General features: G+C 40.2%; 3 protein-coding genes across 11 annotated transcripts in view; 1 reads left to right on the top strand and 2 right to left on the bottom strand.

Annotated features, from left to right (window-relative positions):
• The window catches only part of CPNE3 (copine 3), a 29,699-nt gene extending 27,590 nt beyond the window's left edge, over positions 1-2,109 (bottom strand). Inside the window, exons 1-2 of one of the 4 annotated variants that reach the window (XM_061994601.1) lie at positions 2,036-2,109; positions 1,444-1,550 (exon numbers count right to left, since the gene is read on the bottom strand). The gene's annotated coding sequence lies outside the window, so the exon portion shown is untranslated. Of the gene's footprint in view, positions 1-1,443; positions 1,551-1,695; positions 1,915-2,035 lie in introns of those variants that run through there. The other 3 variants (XM_061994602.1, XM_061994600.1, XM_061994603.1) reach the window with 3 other exon arrangements.
• Positions 2,110-2,223: 114 nt separating this feature from the next.
• Positions 2,224-16,945, top strand: RMDN1 (regulator of microtubule dynamics 1). 2 transcript variants are annotated; one of them, XM_061995553.1, is made up of 10 exons: positions 2,224-2,447; positions 2,942-3,053; positions 5,761-5,848; positions 7,576-7,735; positions 8,408-8,497; positions 9,161-9,216; positions 10,705-10,792; positions 12,392-12,422; positions 13,717-13,811; positions 16,798-16,945. In XM_061995553.1, the coding sequence occupies exons 1-10, from the start codon at positions 2,346-2,348 to the stop codon at positions 16,834-16,836; spliced, it is 861 nt and encodes a 286-aa protein (XP_061851537.1). In that variant the 5' UTR covers positions 2,224-2,345; the 3' UTR covers positions 16,837-16,945. The 2 variants fall into 2 exon arrangements, with proteins under 2 accessions (XP_061851537.1, XP_061851536.1); XM_061995552.1 differs by having other exon boundaries at positions 13,678-13,811.
• A 1,691-nt stretch (positions 16,946-18,636) lies between these two features.
• Positions 18,637-23,890, bottom strand: part of WWP1 (WW domain containing E3 ubiquitin protein ligase 1) — a 57,017-nt gene continuing 51,763 nt past the window's right edge. For 4 of the 5 annotated variants that reach the window (XM_061995549.1, XM_061995548.1, XM_061995550.1 and 1 more), the window contains 4 exons: positions 23,649-23,753; positions 22,353-22,449; positions 21,966-22,038; positions 18,637-20,816 (listed from right to left, as the gene is read on the bottom strand). In XM_061995549.1, coding sequence (XP_061851533.1) covers positions 20,717-20,816; positions 21,966-22,038; positions 22,353-22,449; positions 23,649-23,753 — 375 coding nt within the window. In that variant the 3' untranslated portion in view covers positions 18,637-20,716. The remainder of the gene's footprint in view (positions 20,817-21,965; positions 22,039-22,352; positions 22,450-23,648; positions 23,754-23,890) is intronic. The other variant, XR_009818659.1, reaches the window with a different exon arrangement.

The following is a 23,890-nucleotide window of genomic DNA, read 5'->3' as shown; positions in this document are numbered from 1 at the left end:
CCAAATATCAATAGCTTGCAAGCTCCCAGTGTCACTTACACTCTAACAAACCTATGCTTTCCTTCACTGTTAAAGGTTGCTTAAGAAAAATCCTTAAGAACACTATCACACCATGGTCCAACGTATCATTTTCTATCTCAGTATAAATAATAACACTAACTTCAAACTGACAATCACTAAAAAACACTTTACTATAGCCTGGATGCATTCCAAACCTTCCTACAGGCAAACCAAGAGCTCTCCAGGTCACCTGCCCTTCAGTTCCTTACCAGAGCAGCTACTTGCACTCTGCATTCACTGTACCCTTGAGCCATCATATATGCTCTGGATATAACAGGCAGAGGCTATAAAACACAGACACACAGCAATCATGCTACGTCCCGGAAAGACTAGATTATTGCACATGTGCTAATCACCTACTACGAGGACTTCATAATAATCATTCTGGATGTGAGGAATATCAGAAGTTGCCACCATGGCAACTAATTCAGCAGGCTCCTAACTGTGCCCTCAATAAAGCATTTGATCCAGTTATACTATAGGTACGTTCCACAGGATACAGTCTTCTTTCAAGCACAGGAAAAGACATTGTGCTACAGCACTGCTACTTTGCAATTCTGTCAGTTGATATTTAATAACACCTTAGTTATTCAGCCTACTTGCTGAATACTTTTGCTTTTCAAGGTTGAACTAAAATTAGTCTACCAATTACATATAATGGATTTGTACAGATTAATTCAGAGATACGTTACACGAACATACTTGTTGGAGAAATACAGCATTGTACCTAACACTGTAAACAAGCTGACTTCTATCCGGTTCTCCTTGCTTGTCTATACATCTTTCTTGCTAATTTTTATTTCTTCTAATGTTTGTTGGCATTCTGCTTGCTCTTTGAAGCACCTTACCTGTGTGATTTCATTACACATATGAAGCTAAATCTTTCAGTGAAAAAAAAGAAGTTAAGTTTCACTCCACTTACTTTTACTAAATGAGCTTTTTTTTTATACCAACCCAGTAATATCTTTTAATGGGGACTTTCAGGGTCATAAAACTTCCCAGAAAACCAATGTAAGTTTTGGAATGGCAGCAATACGTATTAACTTGAGGATACTTAATGAATTTTGAAGAAAAGAGTTTGGAAGCAAAATGAAGAGTATTTTAACTTTTCCCTAGTGGACAAGTAAATTATGACAACACGCGCATCAGCCAAGGTTTGTCTCACACATAACAACTGCAATAAAGAAAGCAAAAACAACAGCCCACTCCAATAGCAGCTCGGGAAGAGCATGTGCTTTTTTTCACGAAGGAGAATGGCTCCTAACAGTCTCCTTCCTGAGAGGTGAGGGCGCGTTCCAGAGTAGCGTTACATCGCCCACAAAGACCGGCACCCGGGACCCAAACGTCCCGGCGTGCAGCTTCAGCTTCACCGAGTTTCGCTACCTGAGGGCCGGTGGATCAAACAGCCGAATGCTCCAGGCCCGCAGAAGTCCGCGTCCGTTCCCCGTAGGGAGCGGCCGGTGCTTCGAAGCAGGAAGCGGTCTGGCCACCTGAGGAGACGGATGTTTCACAAGAGGAAGCGGTGAGGAGCGGGGCCGTCCGCGACCCGACCCGACCCGACCCGACCCGACCCGACCCGGCCCGGCCCGGCCCGGCCCGGCCCTGCCCTGCCCCACCCAGCTCCGCCGTTCGCACCAGCAGCCCTCTCTTGTCCTTGGGCTAGAGCGGCTGAGCCGGGCGGCTGCTCGAAGGAGCGACGCGTGAAAGGGACCCACTCCCCCTCCCCAGGCCGAAGAGAGAACAGATCCTGCAGCAAGCGAGCTGACGCGCGCACGCGCCCAGGTGGAGGAGCGAGCGAGCGAAGAACTCGTCCCTAAGGCACGGGAAAGCGACGGGGCCCCGCCAGGCAACCGGCTGCCTCCCCCAGAACCTCGAGCATTCCGCCTCGCCCGCGGCCGAGGCGCAGTCTCGCCCTGAGCAGCAGCCGGAGCACATGCACCACCCCGCTACGGAGCGCCCGCGGCCGAGCCCTCACCTCCCGGGGCGGGCAGCGGTGGTGCGGAGGCGTCGGGCCCTGCTGCCCGCGGCGGCTACGCCCACGCCAGGCGGGCGCGCCCCGCCCCGCCCCGCCCCTCCCCACCACAGGGCCGCGGCCGGCGAGAGGCGCATGCGCAGACTCCACCTCGCCCTCACGCTTCTCCCCGCGCCCTGCGCTGCCGGCCTGGCTGAGGCCGGGGCGTGGCTTGGGATTCGAGTGGCTCAGCGTCCGGTACCCGGAACGAGTGGCAGCTGCCCGTGTTTCTCTCCTCGCCCGGGCACGGCTGGGGGACGGACTGGCTGGTGTCATGGCGCTGGCGCAGTCTGTCCGCCGCGGTTTCCCCTGCGTGGGGAGGCTGCTCCGGTGGCAGGCCGGAGGCGCGACGTGCAGCCGGCGGGGCTGGGCTGAGGTAGCCGAGGGGCCACTCGGGGGTTGGCGGGTACAGCTGCGGCTGCCTCGGGGTCTGGTGAAGGGCGTGTGGCTGTCGCTGGTTCTCTGGGGCTCAGCCGATAGGGCGGGAGGGATGGAGGCGGAGGGGCAGGTGCGGAGACGCGGCACCGCGGGACGTAGCGAATGCATGGTTTATTTTTGCAAAATATGGGATCTCTATTCGTTTGAATAAACACAGGCTTACTTTTTTGCTTCCTATCTTGTTCACGCTTACCTTGCTCCACGTTTAGGGTTTATTTTCAATCTAGTCCTCCGCTTGTATTTTAAAGCACAACGATGAGCCCTTTGACTCTCGGGATGGTGTGGTGTTTTGTTCTTAGGAAGGCTTTCTTTAACTTCTAAAAGCCTTTTCTCTGTTCAGAATCTGAAATGTAACTAGTGCTACAGAGCAGAAAGACGTTTTTACCTTAGAGTGGTAATGTTTATTAACACATATTTTATGATCTTACACAGGTGCTTACAAAAGCCCTTCAAAGGGGGGTTGTGCTTTCAACAGGGTCCCTCTTGGTTTATGAAGCTCACGGGCTGACTTCTGGCTTTGCTGAGGTTCATGCAAGCTTCAAAGGTAATATCTTTAAGTTTGGAAGTGTGTAGGTTATTCTAATGCAAAGCTTAGCATTCTTAGTGGCAGAATTGTATAGGAGAATTATGTAATGCTTCTGACTTTATCCATTAAGACTGCATGCTCTTGAATTGGTTCAGGGTAGCCTTGTAGCAGTTTAGCAAGTGACTTTAACAAGTGTCACTGAAAGGAGATCTAGTAGCTCATTCTTTCTAGACTATAACACATGCACAAGGTCTATGATCTCTCACTTGTTGCCCAAGCTTTAGATAACTCTTAACCAAGAAAGATATGGTTCAATTAGGAACACTGACCAAACCTCATCAGTTTCTGGAAGTCTTCATTCACATTTTTAATATGAGCACAGTGTGATTCCCATTTAAACTAGTCAAACAATACTGAAAAATTGCATTTCAAACAAAATTGAGAAATGTCTTGTATTTTCATCAGAGGGAAGAAAAGCCCTGCTTTACCTACCAGAGAAGAACAGGAGAGAAAATGTCCTCTTCAAGTTCTAAATAGTCTCACTACTGGAAGAAAAGCAACATTATCTTGTAAGAGGACTTAGAACTTATCTATTACATGGGTAAATTAAGGATGTCTAGAGTAAGCCTAACTGAATATGGAAAATTAGCCTAACTGAAATCTATGCTTACTATGTAGATTAGATAGTGTTCAGTTCAGATAACCTGTTTCTCTGTCTCAGAGGAACATCTTAGGTGCTTATTCCTATAGAAATAAAAATTCAGGCGACAGACTTTTGAATGGATAAGGAACTCTTTCATTTGCTGTAATGGAAGGAGCTTCAGTGACTAAAGATAGCCATTCAGTACACAAATAAGTCAATTTCCCATCAGGAGCATAAATAACACTACTTAGTTGTCTCTGGTCTTTTTTAATGCTCTCACTTGAATCTGGCCCAGAAAAGTGATATTAGTAGGCTTTCTATGAAAGACCATAGTAGATACAGTGGAAATAAGAATAGAAAATAATACTTGAAAAATACTCTTAAAAAATAATAATTTATGTAAGACACCTGGTGGAAAATGTGTTTAGAGTTTGAGTTCTGAGCATGTCGTCAGTAGATTTGTTAGAAGTGTTCAGGGATTCTCAATAAGCAAATATAACTGTTCACTGAATATAATACTGAAGATGTACCATGAAGCTAACCTCGGACACTAAGATCCAAAGTCCATACACACCCTTATCTTATCATTGAAATGTTTGATAGAAGGCATTTAGAGATGGTAGGGTTAAAAATTATCCAGAATGCTCTCCTGATGTTCAGTGATTTATATTCTAGGATCTTGTTAAGCTGAAGAGGAGGCTCAATATATTTACGTTCAATATCCTCAACGTGTTTTTTTTCCTTTAAGTTTTATATGATTTTTAATATACATTTTAAATATATTTTTTAATACATTGTGGGGGTTTTTTTCTCCTAAAACTGTGATGCTGTGAAACATGACTACCATATTCAATAGACTAGATGGTCTTTGGAGGTACTTTCCAACCCTTAAGATTCTGTGATTCTGTGAAAGAAGGAAGCTTATAAACAGAATTCATTTTTATGAAGGGGGGTTGGGAGGGGTTAGAGCTTGTGTTTTGACTGGAAGTTTGATCACAGACCCAGGGATAAGCCTAAAGACACGATAACCATAGACACGAAAGTTCTGACAGAAATTAGACAGGAGTTTTGACTTAAAAGGTTTTTTTCATATTTTAATATTGACAGATTAGTACATTTGGGGGGGGTTTCTTCTCTTTTACAGTTATGTAGTTCAACTGAATTACCTACCTGCTTCCCTTTGTGTATTTTTTCCTCCTAATTCCATCTGTTCTCATACTAGAATCCTGTAATGCGTGCTATTTGATATTTCCTTTTTTGGAATGCTGTTCTGTGTACTGTGTATATATCTCTATCTACATATATATTTTTATATATACTATATTTATGTATTATTATATTCATCCAGTTGTGGAAATCATACTCCCTCATCTCTGTTGTGTTTTCAAGTATTTTCTAGAAAAAGAATTAAAATATCATGAGAACAATGGATACTTAGTTCATAAATTGATACTTTAGAAAGCCAATTCTAATTTTCAAAATTATTTTTGCTTTTCATATCTTGAACACATGGAAGTTTCAGTAGGTGAACTCTGTCTTTTGGAGTTGTGTTTGTGAAAATCTTAAGGACTTCAGTCAGAAAACCTTTGAGCCATTTTTATTTTGTCTTGAGCAAGATGATGGGATACACTCACTCTGCAGTCACATTCTGCTAAAACTATGGAACCACATCGAGATGTTTTTGGATTTGGTTTTTTTTTATTGTTGTTATCAGATTTAAATGCTGTACGTATACTAATGAAGGGAGTTTCTTACTCTCGCATCTCTACTGCGCTTGCCCTCCTGGTTGTATGTTTTTCATTCTTGGTTTTTTTTGTGTTCTCTTCCATTTTCACAAAATGGAAATCAAGTAGTCTGATGTATTGACAAAGACACTTTTTAGTGTTCAATCCATTATGAAACCAAAGCTCTGTTGCTGAAAGCTGTTGTGTAGAGAGGCCTGTGTTACATTGTTTCTCTTCCTAGTTATTCCTTGTTTGGAGTTCAGCTAGGTCATCTTCTCTAAAGTATTTGGTTTATGCTCTAGGTCCTAATTACATGTAATTTGTTCTTCTGTTTCCACATTTGTAAATCCTTCTTAAGTGGAAGAAGTTATAGAGCAAGCAGACTACCTGTATGGGAGTGGAGAAACCGAAAAGCTGTATCGCTTGCTGGTCCAGCATAAAAATAGGTACCTGACTGCATTGAGACATTTACTGTGACTGCTTTTCTGTGCTCTTTTGTATCAGTTTTTCAACTAATGTTCTTAGTGGTCTATGCTGGAGAAACTTGCTTTCATTCTTATCTAGGTAGGTAAGAAAGACTTTTTTTTTTTTTTTTCCTCCTAATGGAAAAATGAATAAAGAAAAGACTAGTAGCTGTAGAAGGTGAGGCTTTACAGTCAAGTTTTTCAGTCCTGCAAACAAGGGGATTTTTTTTCTTGTTTTGTTACTGTAAGATTCTTTTGTAATGCAACAGCTCATCATGCCTGTACACAATACTAAATGATCAAAGTACCTAGAATTCAGGTGTTGAAAATTTTTGAGAGCCACTGCTTCATTTGTTTTTCATTGCTGACCAGCTTTCTGATTTCATTGGTCTCAAGATTTTACTCTGAATAAAAAAGGTGTCTTACTCAGGCAGTTATGTCTTAACTGCAGAAAACACTACTGATAAGCCAACTGGCACAGGCTGTTTAAGAAAAAAAAAATAGAAAATGCATTGCAAACTGCTGACTCCATTCCCTTGGAGGAGACTTCTCATTCCCGGAACAGTACTAGAGGAAATAACCATTCAGTTGTTTTCAGTAGTTTTCAGTTTTTTGGGTGTTTTTTTTCCCTCCTTCTCACCAGGGGCATAAGTAGAAAGGCTGGGAAATTAAGTAAAAGTTCAAGCCTGTGGAGGCACCATGTCATAAGCAAGGTGTAAGCTTGCTAGTAGGTGTATAACAATCTGACTTATCTGTGAAGATACTTCCAGCAGAAGTATGTTTTTGAGATGTGGCTGAAAAATGAGTCAGTGTTACTGTGTAATTGGAACAGGACAATGTAAACAATGACTCAGTTTTACTCTTTTTTTTTTTAAGGCTTTATTGATACTTTGTGAGTTTGGCAATAAAAGCCTTGTATGCTTTTTAGTGTTTTGGTTTGTGGTACTTTTGACTTCAGTATTTTTGTTGAGGGGCTGGGGGAGTTTTATAGCCAGATAGCCAAAACATCTGAAAGGCTTTCTAAACTTAATTTTAAATCTAAACTTAAAGTCTATACTAAAATAGCAAGCTAAAAGGAACATGGTAGCTGGCTAAAAGTATAGTGAAGTGCAAGCAGGCTTTCTAAAGTGTACATTAACAAATACTAAAACAGAAAATGCCTTATCTTTGGCTATAACGTACCATACACCATTTCATAGAGGCATATAAATAAATCCATAAGTGTATAGCTTGATGTGGTGATGGTATGGCTGATATGGTTTTTTCCCTCTTGTTCTAGGAAGAATTTAATTATTTGGGTACAATTGTATGGAAAAAATATGAATAATATTTAAAACATTTTTAGTAAACATCAATATCATTGGAATGTTGGAAAAGGTATTGCCTAGCTAAGGACAAAGTAGTCTTGGTTTTCCTTATGGTGTTTTGACTGGTACTGTTGGGTTTTTAAGACTGCATCTTTTATGAGGGAAAAAAAAAAAAGAAGTCCTTTCCCACAGATAAGTTTGCTTCCTAGACCAGAACAATGGTATCATCAGACAGACTATATAATGGAGGGCTTTCATTTATTGTTACCTTGGGGTTGTATTTTGTATAGAATGACAGATGATTGTTAACACTTGCACAAGATAAATGTTGAAAGACTCAATTCTTTACAGCCTTTGTTTCCATGACTGCTTTAAAAAGTGACTGTTTCTGTTCATAACTAGTGATGATGCAGATTTGTTATGGCGGCTGGCACGAGCATCACGAGATCTAGCTCAGCTTAGTAGTACTTCTGCAGAGGAGAAAAAAAAACTGGCATATGAAGCCTTTGAGTATGCAAAAAAAGCACTTGAAAAAAATGAATCGAATTCTGCAGCACACAAGGTAAGCCACACAAAATAACTTCAATGAAATCTCGGTTGTTTCTGCCAGTAGAAACTGGAGTAAATGTCACTGTGCTTTTTCAGCAAACTTCAGCATAATTCAGCTTTTCAGTTGAGAATAACTGCAATTTCTAATTCTCCCTAACTTTTTTTGGAAGATCAGATGGAGTTCAGACTGCAGCTAAATTTCTTCTGTACAGGAAACAGGGACTGGTTGAATGCTTTCAGGACTATGGAAAGAAGAGACTGATCAGGTTGATTACAGCTTGTCCTTCTCTGATGCAGCCTTGCAAGTGTTGTGCATGCCCCACATGCAGCCTGCTGTTTCTGTGCACAACAGTAGCTCTGTTGAGTTCCACTGGAAAAACTTCAGGCCTTGCCTTCTTTCTGCTTCTTGGGTTTTTGTTTTTTTTTTTTGCTGCTTCTCTCATAGGCAGAGAGGTAACAAAGCACCGTCAATTGTGCTGGCATCTTGGATAAGAGGAGGACATTGATTCCCTTAGGCAAGCCAGCTAGCAGGTTGCTCTGATGCAGCCAGCCTGAGCTGTTCACAAGAAATACTCCTAGCTTCTTGTCCTTAGTGGTGGTGGCAGCTATTCTGTTTGGGCTTTTTAAAACATATACTATTAATAGCTATAGGTCTGTATTCATTTTTTTTTTCTTTGAATTACAGTGGTATGGAATTTGCCTCAGTGATGTTGGAGATTTTGAAGGAATCAAGACTAAAATTGGCAATGCCTTTATTATCAAAGACCACTTTGAGGTAATATAAACAGTGTTTCACATACAACAGCATTATTGCACCCACTATGTAGATTGTGTGACAGCTGAGAACTGCTTTTAGGGGATAATTTGCAAGTATTCTTCTCTTCAAATCTCCTGATGACACTTTGGTTTTGGGGTTATTGTAACTGAGTGCCCCAGAAATAAGGAATACAAATTATCTTCTGCAGTAAACTAAGTCTCTATAGAAGGGAATCTTGAAGTAGCTGAAATGCTTTTGACATCTTCTAGTACTAAATAAAATGTAACTGTTGAGAAGTGTATATATGGCTGTCCTCTTAACTGTGGATTGTGTAGCGGTAAAGGACAAATACTGGAGAAGGTAGGGGACTACTAATTCTATATCACCAGAAACTATATCAAAATCTGAACATGCCAAGTCTCCTTTGAAACACTTAATGATCCACTGAACAGAAGTGCTTAGAAATCTGTCAGTGTCTTCAGTGTTTTGGAAGTGAGACGGTGTAGATAAATGTAGATGATTTATTCAGCTGTGCACTGAAAAATACCACCTTGAAATTCTGTTAATCTGGTTTAATTAACAGTAGGATAACAAGTCTAGGTTTTTTTAATGTATTTTAATCCAAATGTGGCAGAACAACGTTTTACATCTTGTGGTTTTGTTTTTTTTGACCCCTACTAGAGAGCCATTGAACTGAATCCAAAAGATGCTACAACAATTCATCTCATAGGCATTTGGTAAGGAGTACTTTTAAACCAAAGTTGGCATGAAGCAAAGAAAAATGTCAGAAATGTCTTCTATGAATTGCAGAAATGCTTAGAATAATTTAGTGGCTTGTAATTAGTTGATAGAAATGTGAAAACCTGTTGAATGAGTATAGGACGTCATGCCTTGAAAAAGTCTGGTTGTTAATTCTTATGCATTTCAAAAAGATGAAAAGTAGTTGTTCATCCAATTTATTTGTTTTACTGTATGAACTATTTAAAACTCATTTTCCAGACAGAGGTATGTTCCCATAGCAGACATCAGAGATAGCAAGTACTATTCAGTTTTTTGTACTGGTGTAAGCAGAGGCAAAATGCTGAATTTACATTGAATTTCAGGGATGTCTGCAATTTAACACAAACTCTGGATAGTGAAATGCTCCCAAAAGTGAGATGTGTTCCTAAAATACTTCCATTATTATCTGGCATGATACTGTATTAAGTAAAGGCAGCTTATAAATGCAACTGCATTAACAAAAATGCCTGAAATTGAACTTACTGCTTGGTCAAACTGGGACTAAGATTTACTGTTACATAGCAGGCAAACCGAACTGCTAAAAGCTCCAGCCACATTCTCTGAACATGATCAGAAATGTGAGATCATTACTGCTTTTGACACTAAAATATTCCCATATTGTATATTTAAATGTACTCACTATTGAATCCCAAAGCATCTTCCTCCAAAACTGGGATTTGCCAATTCCAGAGTATTTTTTACCTTTCTAGGTTACCCTGGATTGAAACTCTTTTATTGGCATTTCTGATAAGGCACACCTACTGGCAAAATTTAGGCTCAGTCTATGTATTTCATGCCTTGTCCCGCTGTCCTCGAAACACTTCCATATTTGCATTTATTAATTTTTCACCTTCGTTGGAGTGCTCTATTTTACACAGTTCTTGAATGTTTACACCTGGAATGTTCTGTGTATTTTAAATACTTAATACATATTTAATTCTTGCAGAACCTCCAAGCTGTATGACTGACTACCTCTCTTATTTCGTAGACAGGAATACAGTGTAGGATGGCCTAGCCTGGAACACAGTAGTTTGATCATTGAGTTTGTTTTTATTCTTATGGATCAGTCTTTGAGGAATGTGCCACAGATCTGCTTTATATTCACAACTGAGAAAAGCAGGTAGTATTGGGGTAAGGCAATGACGTAACTCAGTTGTGCCTTGTTTTTGTAAATATATTAGTAAGATATGAAGAGAGAGAAATCATTGAAATCATTCATGCTCAAAAGCTGTCTCAGTTTTGTCTGATGTAATAGCAGTTCTCAGGAAAATTCTTGACCAGAGCTATGCAGCAACTTCAAACACCTTGCTGTATGGTGGTAAGAACTTGGCTGGAATTTTTGTGACTCTTGGAAACAACAATCAGGACTTCCAAGATCCAAGAATGTTACTCAAAAACAGGAGAAAAATGTGAAGGGTATACACAAATGTTTCCTTTTTCTGCAGGTGTTACTCCTTTGCTGAAATGCCATGGTACCAGAGAAAAATAGCTGCAACGCTATTTGCCACACCACCAACCTCCACATTTCAAGAGGTAATGTATGAAAATGTTTCACAGATTATTATTCCCCCTACTGATACACTCTTGATACACTGATAAGCTCCTGATACACTCTTACTAATTTTCCTGATCTCTGCTTATGGAATTGGCATGGACTTGTGAGATTACAACTGCCCTTAATAATACAAGGATATAACCAGAGAGTGAGGGATATCTAAAAACATGAAAATCGTTTATTTTTTAAACTGTGCCACACAGAATAATGAACATTATTTCATGTAATTTATGCAGCAGAAAATAATCAGCTATATGTAACTTAGTTTCTGTTTACTATTATGATCTATTGCACATAACTGTCTGTACTAGTTCCAGTGCTGATGATTTAGATGGTGATGTTACACTATGTGCTTATTTGATAGAACTATTTGAACTTTTCCCTTTATATTAAATGCCAAAAGCAACAGCTTGCTCTGTTACTTACCACAAATACTTTCTCGTTCCCTGGCTATGTTTGGTGTGGGGTTTTTTCAGTCAGAATTATTTGTGTTCATCTTTGCTATGAAGATTCCTGCTGTCATACACCTCAAAACATAACTGTGGAGGTGTGCATCTTCTAGGGTGTCTAACACATTATCTGCCTTGTTTAAACATTTGCATCTATATGTAAACTAGAAAATTAAACCAGTAATACGAAGATTTGCTGCAGCCGTTATAACCTTTGTTTGTTTAGATCAGCCAGTAGCTGGCCCATTTTTGAGGGGGAAGGGAAAGGCAGAAGTAATCAGAAAGTAAGTAGTTGTAGAAGGCTGCTTGTTACCCAGAAAGAAATTTAAGCTCTGATTGAAAAAGAAATAAGACTTTTTAATGGAATGTCAAGTTTTGCAGAGTTACTGTTGGAAGAAGACAGTGTCAGGCAGGATTTTGAATACTGCAAAATCATGCCAGGCCCAACACTTGAGTTCTGTAGCACTTGAAGTGGCTGAAGAAGCAAACTTGTCCCACAACATGTAGTTGAGCCATACTGGTAAGGCTTTTGCAGTTTCAGTAAAATAACTGTTTTACAGATACATCCACTCTTAGAAGTTTTCTGGCAGTATTTTTCCTCCAGCTGGTAACATTAGGAAGAGGTAGAAGTAAACTGAAATTTCTCATGTGCAGGATGGGAAACTAATTGAAAAATGTGTGCAGATTTCATAAAGGTTTATCCTCATGTAAGAGGATGCTGTTACTCTGTAGGAATGGATTCTGTCTGAAGTGTTTGTCAACACTAATGATCTGTATCATAAGATGTTTCATCTGTTAAATTCATACATGAGAATTGGCCAGGGAAAACTGCAGATAAGCTGGATGGTAGATGTAAAATTCAGAATTATCTTGATGAGTTGAACACTCGAAGAACATAATCCAATTTGCTAGGGGGAAATACAAGGCACTGTACTGTACTCATGGAGGAAGTGGCAGGGGAATAACTGGGTAAGTACTAGGTCCTTTGAGATGTCAGATCTCAACATACATTGAATGAGAACATCAGCAGCGTGCTGAATTAATAAATACAAGATCATGGACAGGAAGTCCAGCTGTGTCAAGTGGGCACCTAAGTTTGACCACTGTGTTGAACCTTATCTTTTGCAGGCTCTTCGTTACTTCCACATGGCAGAAGAAGGTAATATTTTGTGTCTTTTTTTTAGAAAGAATGGTACCTTTTCTGAATGATGACCTGCAATAAAGCTCTAGCTTTCAATAGTCTCTGAACAGCATATGACCTGCTGATAAACAGATTGGCCAGCTGTGCTAGTCATCAGGCTAGTAGGCTGTCACACTGCCAACATTTCATCAGAGATGCTCAAAGTACGTTACACACTCACTGTCATCACTTAGAGGATAACAGGAGGCCTTTTTTCAGAATAAACAGTAAAGTGGAATTTGTACTTTCATTAGTAACAAAGTATTCTTCCCCAAAGCATTCAACTGGAATGCAGGGGAAGAAGCAAGCAGGAAAGGGAATTTAGGTCACTTTTTCTAATTTTTCCAAAAGTTCAGAAGTCCTCTGTATTCTAACAACAACAGGGAAAGCACACTTATTCTTTCAGAATTGCTTGGATCAGAGCGCCCATCTAACAGTCAGTAAAACTGTCCACATGTAAAGGAAAATCCAGGCCTGTTGCTCCAAAATGGACTAGCTGAAAGATAAATGAAGACGAAGGAAGAAAGTGTTCTGTGGAAGATCTGTATATAGTTACATCAGTGAAGTTGAAAAGTTGATTGTGTGCTGTCCAGTAATGCAGCTGTGAACTGGGACCAGTGGACACAATCTCAACATTTGCCTCCAAAACACCTCCTTGTGTGTTGAATCATGACTTTAAATCCAGCAGCATAGAAAGCCTGGGCTGTGTGTACAAACAGTAGGCAAGGCTAGTCTTTAGTAATGATTGAAAGCCAAAGCATGCTTTATAGGATACAAGTTCTTAAGTATCTCCTTAAAAAAATTAAATGTGAGCACAAACAGTTTGAAGTTTCTATCTTGTGCAGCTAAAGCTAAACTAACAGCTCTATGTGCATGCTCTGAAGCCAGGAAATGTCCCCTTTATTTGCTTGCCTATACTTGCTAAGCTGGCTGCACTGCCTGTTGTACCTATTAGGTCTAGAAGAGCAAAGAATTTGCCAAGCAAAGCTGTTGGGCACTAAGCTCACTGCTTTGCTCCTTGTGAGGAATCTAGTTTCATTTAGGGTACTGACTAACAAGCTGCAAGCTATGTGGCTTTGTATGAGACCAAAATCCAGCAAAGTTTTACATTGTCTTCCTTCTGACCCAAAGCACTATTTATCTTTTCCAAAATTAGTATTTAGAGGAGTGACACTGTATTACAGCTTTGGTGGTAAGCTGCTCATTCTCATTTAAAACTTTTGTCTCTATACAGCTGACCCAAATTTCTACAGCAAAAATTTGCTCTATTTAGGAAAGACATACTTGAAGTTAAACAATAAAAAGCTGGCTCTCCTGTGGTTAAGCAAAGCAAAGGACTATCCTGCACATACAGAGGAGGACAAACAGGTAGGAAGTTAAGAACTGTAATAGTAGAATCATATATTGTAAACAGCATGTATGACAACAAGGCAGTGGAACGTTTTGTGAAGTTAACTTGGAGTAAATTTTAGTTCGGCATATCTGTGATCATATGCAGCCATTTAAAACTTCTACTGTGTTGGTAACTGCCTCTGGGCACAATGGTTGGAAATATTTTATTTACAATAAAGAATTGTTATTCTTCTCCATGATGTTTATGTAGCTCTAACAACAGCTAATCCTTACCCGTGTCCGTCAAGTTAAGGCACTGGAGCTAATGTGTGTCTATGTGAGCACAAATCCACTTATTGTATGAGGAAGAAAAAAGCAGGGATGTATCAAAAACTTGCAAGATCCCTAAAACTTAATGTGGCAGTCCTTATCAGGCCCCTAGGGAGAGATGCAGACAATCTAAATTGAGACAAACAGAAGTAAAGTACCTGTGAGAGTAAATGGCCAGTGGCAGATGACATGAGGCACTTAATTACTCTTTCAAACTGCTCTGAAGGATGGGTTTGGATGAGTTGGTATCGGCTTCTCACCTAAACATATACAAAGAAAGGTTACCCCATTAGACTTGTTCAGACCTAATCCTGCCTTTAGTATAAACCATGGCAATTGCAATTTCCTCTCATAAACAGTTCTGTTAGCATGAGGACCAACAAAGCCTAATTTCCAATTGATTTTTTGCTACAGTTGATTGACCTCACTCATTTAGCATTATGCTGCAGAGTGAGCTGCTGTAACTGTTACAGAAAACATCCAAAATGTGTCGTGGCATTGTGAGTATCCTAATTGTAAGAAATACATTGGTAGGATCTTGCATTTCACACCTCAGAAAAAAACCCAAACTGCTACTGAGGTTTCCTCTCTGTAGAGTCTCTAGTAAGGCTCAAAATCTTCTACCAAAAGTGAGCTCCTTCAGTAACATCTTTCAGTAGAAATATGATTAAGTGTTGCTTTGCAAAACGTGTAGGAATTCAATAGCCTAAAGGAGCAGTGGTCTCACGTAGATATGCAGTGGGTCAGTTCTGATAGTTACTAGCAGCTGGAGGCACACAGGAAACCAGTGATGACAGAAGCTTGCCTTTCTTTAGAAGCCAGGCAAAAGGAGGCAGTAGTGTTGGTTTTTTTTTTTTTTTCAGTAGCCAAGTTCTTGAAGCACTTACCTGCTGCAGTTGTGCTTGGCTTCCTCTGCAAACATCTATTTATTTATCTGAGAGAAGGGGGTGCTATCTCTCCATGCTTTGGGTGAATGTGGATGAAGTTCATTGGGAAATAGACCAGGTAGTCTAATAAGAAGGAAACTGACCTGTCCAAAGAAATTGGAATTGTTGCCTCTGCGTTTGGCAGTGATAGATTTTCTGAACACTTGTTACCCCTAATGCATCTGCAGTATCTGGCTCATGTGGTTGGTGCTGCTTGCTCTGTCATGACCAGAAGTTGGTTGGGGTTTTTTTTAGGTGTTTTTTTGGCTTGGTTTGGTTTTTAATATAGAGGTTAGATGTCATTTTCAAATGTTACTATATTTTACCCAGAATCCCTAGGCACAGGGAGCCTCAGAATCAGTCACCTAACACATCCTTAGCTGCTGCCTGGAGTTTTGAAAACTGTTAAGTTGGTTGGTTATGGTCAGATACGGGACAACAGACTACATGCGAGTGACTACAACAAATCAGGAGCTAATCATCTATATGTCATAGAATCATAGAATGGTAGGGGTTGGAAGGGACCTTTAGAGATCATCTAGTCCAACCCCCCTGCAGAAGCCAGTTCACCTAGATCAGGTCACATAGCAACATGCCCAGACGGCACTTGAAGACCTCCAAGGAAGGAGCTGGCTGAGTGACAGAGCCCAGAGGGTGGTGATTAATGGCACAGAATCAAGTTGGAGGTCTGTGGCCAGGGGAGTTCCTCAGGGATCGGTTCTGGGGCCAGTCTTGTTCAACATCTTCATCAATGACCTGGATGAGGGGACAGAGTGTACCCTCAGCAAGTCGGCTGATGACACCAAACTGGAAGGACTGGCTGATTCCCCAGAAGGCTGTGCTGCCATTCAGTGGGATCTTGACTGGCTTGAGACTTAGGCAGAGAGGAACCTCATGAGGTTCAACAAGGACAAATGCAGAGTCCTGCATCTGGGAAGGAACAACCCCACACACCAGTACAGGCTGGAGGTTGACCTGCTGGAGAGCAGCTCTGCAGAGAGAGACCTGGAAGTCCTGGTTGGTAACAAGCTAACCATGAGCCAGCAATGTGCCCTCATGGCCAAGGCCAATGGCATCCAGGGATGCTTCAAGAATACCGTGGCCAGCAGGTTGAGGGAGGTTCTGCTCCCCCTCTACTCTGCCCTGGTCTGGAGTACTGTGTCCAGTTCTGGGCTCTTCAGATCAAGAGGGACAGGGAACTTATGGAGAGAGTCCATCACAGGGCCACCAAGATGATCAGGGGACTGGAACATCTTCCTTATGAGGAAAGGCTATGGGAATTGGGGCTGTCTAGGCTGGAGGAGACTGAGGGGGCATCTCATTAACACGAGCTATGGGAATTGGGGCTGTCTAGGCTGGAGGAGACTGAGGGGGCATCTCATTAACACGAGTATTTAAAAAGGTGTATGTCAGGAGGATGAGGCACCACTTCTCTCTGTAGTGTCCAGTGCTAGGACAAGAACATAAGCTGGAACATGAAATGTTCCATTTAAGGGAAAACTATTTTACTGTGAGGGTGAAAGAGCCCTAGCACAGGCTGCCCAGGGAGGGTGTGGAATCTCTTTCGCTGGAGGTTTTCCCATTCATGTCTCAAGTCTTGAGCATCCTCAGCTACAGAAGAAAAATGACTACTCCTAGGAGGGCTCTGAATTTCCAGTGCAGTAGTAAAACATTTGGGTGCTTGCATGGTTAAGTTCTGCCAGGAATGCCCATTTTGGTTTTTACTTGTCACTCTTTTGATACGATGAATATACTTATTTTTTCAGGTACAGAAAGAAGCTTTGGAGTTGCTTAATTCTATATAACATGAAACAAGATAACAGGAATTCAGTGCCTCAGGTTTAAGCAGCATAGGAAGAAGACCCCAAATACCATGTTTGTTTACTGAAACTGTTAATAAAAGCATAGACTAAATCTGCTGTCTCTATCTTGTTTAAAATTGTCAACCAGATCTGTTCTATTCCCTTATGTGCCCCCAGTCTGTGCACATCCCTGGGAAGAGAGGCGGTCCTGGTGAGGAGGGTACTCCTGGAGGGAAAGGCTGGGGCACAGGCTGTGCTTGTTTTAATTCAGCTGCAAGTTCTGTACGAGAAATAATAAGAAATATGACTAGGCTGACTTTAAAGAAAGGAGATGCAGGGCCATGACAATTATAAACCTGCCAGTTTCTAGAGCATTCTCCCGTGAGGTTCAACAGCCATACACGTTCACATTCTTGGATGCTTTGTTACAGCTTTCTCATTACAGCTGCACAAGCAATCTTAATTCCAGCACACTTCAATGCTATGGTTTGACTTTGCAAAAAGTGCTGTGATTTGAGGGGAGGGGAAGTAAAAAGGGAAGTAGGGACCACCTAAGAAAGTCCTTTTATGGCTGATGTCAGCGTAATGCAGCAAGAAGCCTTCTGTGAAGTACAACTGTGTGTTGGCATAGGGGGAGGCCGTCAACGCTGAGGGTGTTTGCTGGACACTCCTTCCCCTTGACTGTGAGGAGGAGAGGAAAGCACACTCCCTGGGCATTAGAAGCAAACACAATTTAGAAGCACACAGACTTCTGTTTGTAGAGATAAAGCTTGAACTTGCTTCTTATTCTTGGTACTATTTGCACAGGAACTTTCACCAGAAAAATAAATTAAACCTGAGTTAGATACCCAGCACAGGAAATATTTACAAGACCTTCCAAACAGTACGTTCTGATTACCCAACAGAAAAAGAGGACCAAATAATGAGAACCTGGAATCAAAGACGCATGGTACTGCCAGTAGAAAGTCTAATACTCTCGAACACTATAAACACCTAGTGTCTGCTTTACTGGAAAAGGATATTGCAATCTATAGGGGAAGGATGAAGAAGGGCATAAATTAGATGAAAAAATCAAGCCCGTGACCAGGCAGCAGTAAAAATCCACAGCTGAAACACAATCTAGAGCTTTAATCCTAGCCTCAGATCATGAAACTAGTTAAGAGTTGTTAGCAGAGCATCAACATGAAGTCTTTGACACATCAAAGTCCCCAGATGGGTAACAGTATTTATCAGAGAGAGTCCTTTGAATTTTCTGGTTTTGTGCATGACACAAACTCCTGTCCTGTCCAAACCCACTTCAGGAGCTTTGTGGCAGTGGTACCTCACTTCTCTGCCTTTGCTGCAGAAAACCTTTGCACAAAGAGGCTGCTGGGCATTTAGAGAAGAGCAGCTGAGTTCCTCCCAGGGAAAAAAGAACAAACAGAACTCAGGAACTACGCAGTAGCTCCTTCCAGGCCTTTGCTCCTTCACTGTACATCGCTGTCTTCCTCCCCCCAGGTACAGCAGAATTATAGGGAGTGCAAATGAGAAAACAAAAATGCACTATTACTGAAATTCCAAACAAGTCTAAGTTTACAGTACACACACACACACACACAAGTACACGAATCATTGTGGTTTGGGGTTTTTTCCCCCCTTGAGAGCCATGCTTTCAGTCAGTCCTTTGAAACCAATTGACCACTGCTACACAGGGGCAGAAGGCCACAAGGTTTGATGTTTTCCTTGCTCACTAACTCCTATGCACAGAAGAAACTACTGGAGTTCTGAGGCAGCTAAAATTATCAAAACAACAAAGCAACTACATTCTTGTGATGTGTTTTTTTTATTGTTTTGTTCACTTACTCACAGATTCACAAAATTCAGCAGTTGGTAGTGGGTGACCAAGTCATTAGTGCAAATTCATGAAGTTCAACTCTATGACACTGCCCCCTCTCGGTTCCCTTTCAGGCCACATACACTGCTGGTGCCCAGCCTTTGACACCTGTGCCTTGTGATTTTTGGGCCTTTTTTTCCCCCTCTGTTCTACCCAGCGTAAGTCATCATTTAAGTGGATTTGCACTTGAAATTAATTTAACACTCTATTTATGAAAACATTTTTGCAGAAGATATTTGGTGTAGCATGAAAACCCCTCCAAGGGGCAGAGCTTTTTTAACCTCTTACAGAAGGCTGATGTAAGAGAGCAGTGAGTGGGCCGGCTGTGCTGCAGGTGTTACCAAAGCTACACCCAGGTTAGCAGCCCCGCAGCATGCCGTGCGGGCCGAGCACAACGGAGGCCTCCAGAGAATCCAACAGGTACAAAAATAAATTTTTGGCAGAACTCAGTTGCTGCACTGGAAAGATACAAGAAGAGATACAGCTGCTTTTTCTGCACGTACACTTTTAACAGTGCAATATGATATGTTACAGAAGTGTTTTTAATTGTACTCTAAGAGATCACTTTCATGTGTGTACAAAATCCTGTATAAGTTCAATGTCATGGAATTTACAGCTAATATTTAAAGCATAACAAAGACGGTAACTTTAAACATGTTTTTATAATAAGGAAGCACGGTTTGCTAAAGGTAGCATTTAGTATCATTCACATCCATAAGGTGTTAAATTTTGATTTTAAGACACATCTTTGCAGTTCAGCAAATGCCCTCAATGCCAATACAACTAATTTTAAAATGGCTTTCTATTTTTGTGCACTTAGGACAAAACTTGACCTACGCGAAAGAATGACAGGTTTTACACATACTTACTTAATTCAGGTACATCTGAATTTCTCTAAGAACTTCAGAGAAACAAGAGTATTTAATACTTAAGACTATATTTATCTGTGCAGAGGTTATGTAACTTTCATTTTATTTGGGTTTACTAGATGCAATAACTGAAACTGAACATGACCACAGAAAGCAGCAAAGTTCACATTACCTGTTGTACACCCTTAGAGCTCAGATCATGTTGATCTACTCTACGAAGCTGTAAAAAGGACATCATGGATTGAAAAGACATTGAATTGAACAAACAACCACAAAAAAAGAAACCTGTAAGACACCAGACCAAAGGGAGAATGTGTAATATTTTCTCTTTTATTATCGTGGTTTCTTTGAAGATTACCTAACAACCTTGTGGTAATAACCCAAGGTAATATGTAAACAAATTTCAATGCTGCTCAAATGAATTAAAATATCCTGTTCAGCTCCTACAATAAGTCAGAACAGTGGCATCAATTCCTTTCAACGTTAAATCACATTCATCTTATTGTACATGACTCTTGTGCAAGTAGTAAAGGCTGTATTCAGGACCGTGGCTACATCAGTAGGGAGCGATATATCAGCTATTCACGTATTTTAAAAAAATTAAACTGACAGAACAACATATTCTGTCATCTCAAATACCAGCAGCATCTTTCTACCTATTTAGGATACGTTTGGCCTAAGCCTTTAACACCTTTTAGAACAGCCATGCAATGAAACAAACTTGGAGATGTTTCTTAAGAGAGAACACAGAGCAATTTAAACATTTTACTAAATAATAAAGCCAAGATAAAGCAAATCCAGGCCCTTCTAAATGGCTCCAACTTTTCATACACTTAGAGCTCTATAAAACTAGAGCCTATTAGTATATATATTTATATTTTTATATATATTTTAAATAAGTCTCTTGTCTGCTTTCAAAATTTATGAGGGGTTTTTCTGATCTTTTGGAAGGGCAATAAATAAAAGTAGAAAAGGCTGAACTGTTTTGCATATCTTTGTGGAAGAACAGAGAACAATTATACTTTTAGAGTTCCAGAAAGATCACTGTACAGAACAAAAAGCTTATATACAATTAAGTGTGCAATTTTAGTTGGCTGGGCCTTTCATTATGCAAGATCTCCTTTTGGACTAGAAGCCACTTCTACTCTTGACCAAATCCCTCTGTTTCTTCAATAGCAAAGAGCAGCTTCTCTTTCAGTTGTTCATAACTTTTATATGGTGGCAAATCCAAACGATTAAAACTGAACAGAGAAAAACAAGATGTAGTTAAGTTTATCTAAATTCCACATAGAACACAACAAAACTCGATTGCTGTAGCAGAAGTTCGAAATTTTCTCATCTAACAGCTAGAGACAAAGAATAGCAATCAGTGCAATCTCAATGCCCTGACATTTCAATGAGCAGTAAAAGCAGACTTTGAGAGGTATACTTTCAGAAACATAAGACTGTTATCACATCAGATACAAAGCAGAGGAGCAGACAGCCCAGGACACAGAGAACTTTAATACCTAGAAAATGTTCATCATGAAGTTTAATGTTATCCTGGTTTGATGCAGCTCCAAATTCCAGCACAAGTATAAAAAAAATGAATTTTCTCCTTCCTACATATGCTTGGATATAGGGAGGGGGCCTCTCTAAACTTTGCCCTAGAAACCTTTTGCCAGAACTCTGTTTCTTTCTAGGTTTTCCCCCAAAATTATCTTAGACAAAGATGGATGTTTAACTCCTGCAATCACCACTTTAAAGTACAGCATCAGTGCAGAAAACTGTAAAAGAAAAGATTCTCTGAAGTGGTTTAGAAGTACAATGAATATTACTGTCACGAGGTTGCCGAAGGAAGAAGTGTCTACTCTGCACACAGTATATACTGGAAGCTGATCTGTGTACCTGTTGCCTCAGTTTGGCACAGTAATGCCAAACCAGGAACAGCCTGATGTCTGGCAGAAAAAAAAAAATTATCTGCATCATTGGCTGAGCATCTTTGTTTTGAACATTTGCTGTGATTTCTTTCTCACTGCTTTTTCTCATGCCTATACATTTATTTTTTATAATGTTACTGTATAACAAATGCAACTAAAAACTGTATATACTAACATAACTTTTGCTCAGTTATCTAATATTCTCTAAAATAATTAGGGAAATGCTTCTCAGGTCTAGGCAAGAAGGACGATATTCTACTTTTTGATAGACCAGATACTGACAAACAGCATACAGTGCAGCAGCAAAATTTAGGAACAGGGTAAAGTTTTCAATAGGGGGACGTAAGAGCAAGCAAAGAAGCTGAAGATGGAGACAAGAGACCAATTCAAATTAGATCTCATTTGATTTGGTCAATGCAAGTCCAGAAGAACGAACCACTAAAGGTACAGAAAGTTTACACAACAACTCACCAAGTGTGACTTCTTGGCAACCAGGTTTCCTTACCAACTTTTTCAATGCAGAATTTCTGAGGACCATTACTTCCTAGAAAAGAAAGGTTTTAAAAGTTCAATCTGTTCCATTTAGGTAGCACACGTGATATAGCTGTAACATAAGACACAACTCTGATGCAGCAGACAGAGCTCATTAGGTGCTACTCAACATTACATGAATATGAACATTATCGAGTCCTAGTAATTTAAAAATGTATTCACGTGACTTCTGATCTAACAAGCCCTTCTAGATCCAAGCTGACGTACATGACGTACGATCCTGCCATCTGTACACCTGCGACATCCTTCATTTGCAAGTGGAACAAACAGTTCCATATATAGAAGTTCTGGTCACCTTTTACTTACCCATAAGTTCAGCAAATCCTCCCAGTGGCAATCTGCAAGTGCCAGTGACAAACTGCAGAAGTCGCATGCGAACCTCATTGTCCGTTTCTTTTACAAACTAGACACAGAAATTCAAATTACTTAATAAAAGTCTTTAACATAGCTGGAGAAAAACAAAAACTCCACAAGACTGTTGAAAAACCATAATTCCTTTTAAAAAGACACCACCTTGAGGACAGTTTACCTTTCTCGATTTCAGCAAAAGTCAGTGGAGGGGTAAGACAGTGACTTCAGATTATATGCACTGTCAACTGTTACAGTGGGGAAGGCTGGAAACAGCAAATATGAAGAATCTTTATCTATTATTTTCTACACTAAAATATAAATCGTGCCGGTGCTTTATAGGAAGACTATTGATATTTTGATTAAACACAGCAATAGCCCAGCCACAGGCTCTGGGTATTTGAAGGCTAAAGTATTCCCTGCATATATCAGCCTCAAGTGAGTGGTAACAGTATCTGTGACAGCTGCCTCATTTCATAGGGAGAGGGAAGAAAAGAGAAAGGAAACAGAGAATGTCTCCGTAAGAGAAGGGGTATGGATACAACTAGAATTCTACCTCAGAAAAACTTGGGGAACAAAATTAATATTTTTTGTTCTATAAATGATGAAATAATATCAAAGTTACTTGAACTGTAAGATTCTTTCAATACCGAGCTTCTTAAAATGAGATCACACCATCAGATTTTACATTATTCTGACAACATAAATAAGCTAGGATAATAGTGATTTGCATCATTTTCTTTCAGGAACTTTCTCAAAAGCATCTCTAAAATGGTCATTTATCACAAGACAGGAACTGTCTACCTGCAACTTCTCTTCAAAGAAATTCATAGAATCTGGAAGCCTGTATAGCATTTTTGGAGGATTTTTTCTGAAAATAATTCTTAGCCAAGTGCATTAAAATGTGAGTTATAATCAGTTAGTGCTAGTACAGGTGTACTTACTACATATAAGAACATTTAGAAGGTACATCACTGCTAAGAATACAAGAAACTATTGCTGTATAATCAATAAAAAGGAAAAAATACAGAGAAGTATTCATGACCCAGCCATCCAAATGTAATACGGGTATCTATATACGATTTCCCATCCTAAGAACCAGTTACCCTCCCCTCCTTTCCTTCTCTGAAAAGCAAAAAAGAAGGGAAGCAATGAGAACCTCTGTTCAGATGTCATCCTTTCATTCCACATGTCATTTGTGTTACAAACCAAAACAGAATCTAAAGAAGCTGGAAATTTTACCGATTAACATACCTGCCAGAACCATATGATCTGCTTGCTATTCCTTGTGTAATGACGATAGACAGTGTTCCTCTGCCAGTCTGCTAAATCAACTTCTTGCATACCACAGAGCATAACCTAGAGAAGAGAATGATTGCTTGACAACACACATACATGTCTACACATATAAATTAAGAGTTTATTTTGCATCTTGTATGAGACACACTAATGGAAATGGAAGTTCTTGCTCCCAAACAAGGACTGGTAATTCTTTC

The sequence above is a fragment of the Colius striatus genome, chromosome 4, assembly GCF_028858725.1.
Source record: "Colius striatus isolate bColStr4 chromosome 4, bColStr4.1.hap1, whole genome shotgun sequence".
NCBI lineage: Eukaryota > Metazoa > Chordata > Aves > Coliiformes > Coliidae > Colius > Colius striatus.
This window is presented reverse-complemented; position numbering and strand designations above follow the sequence as displayed.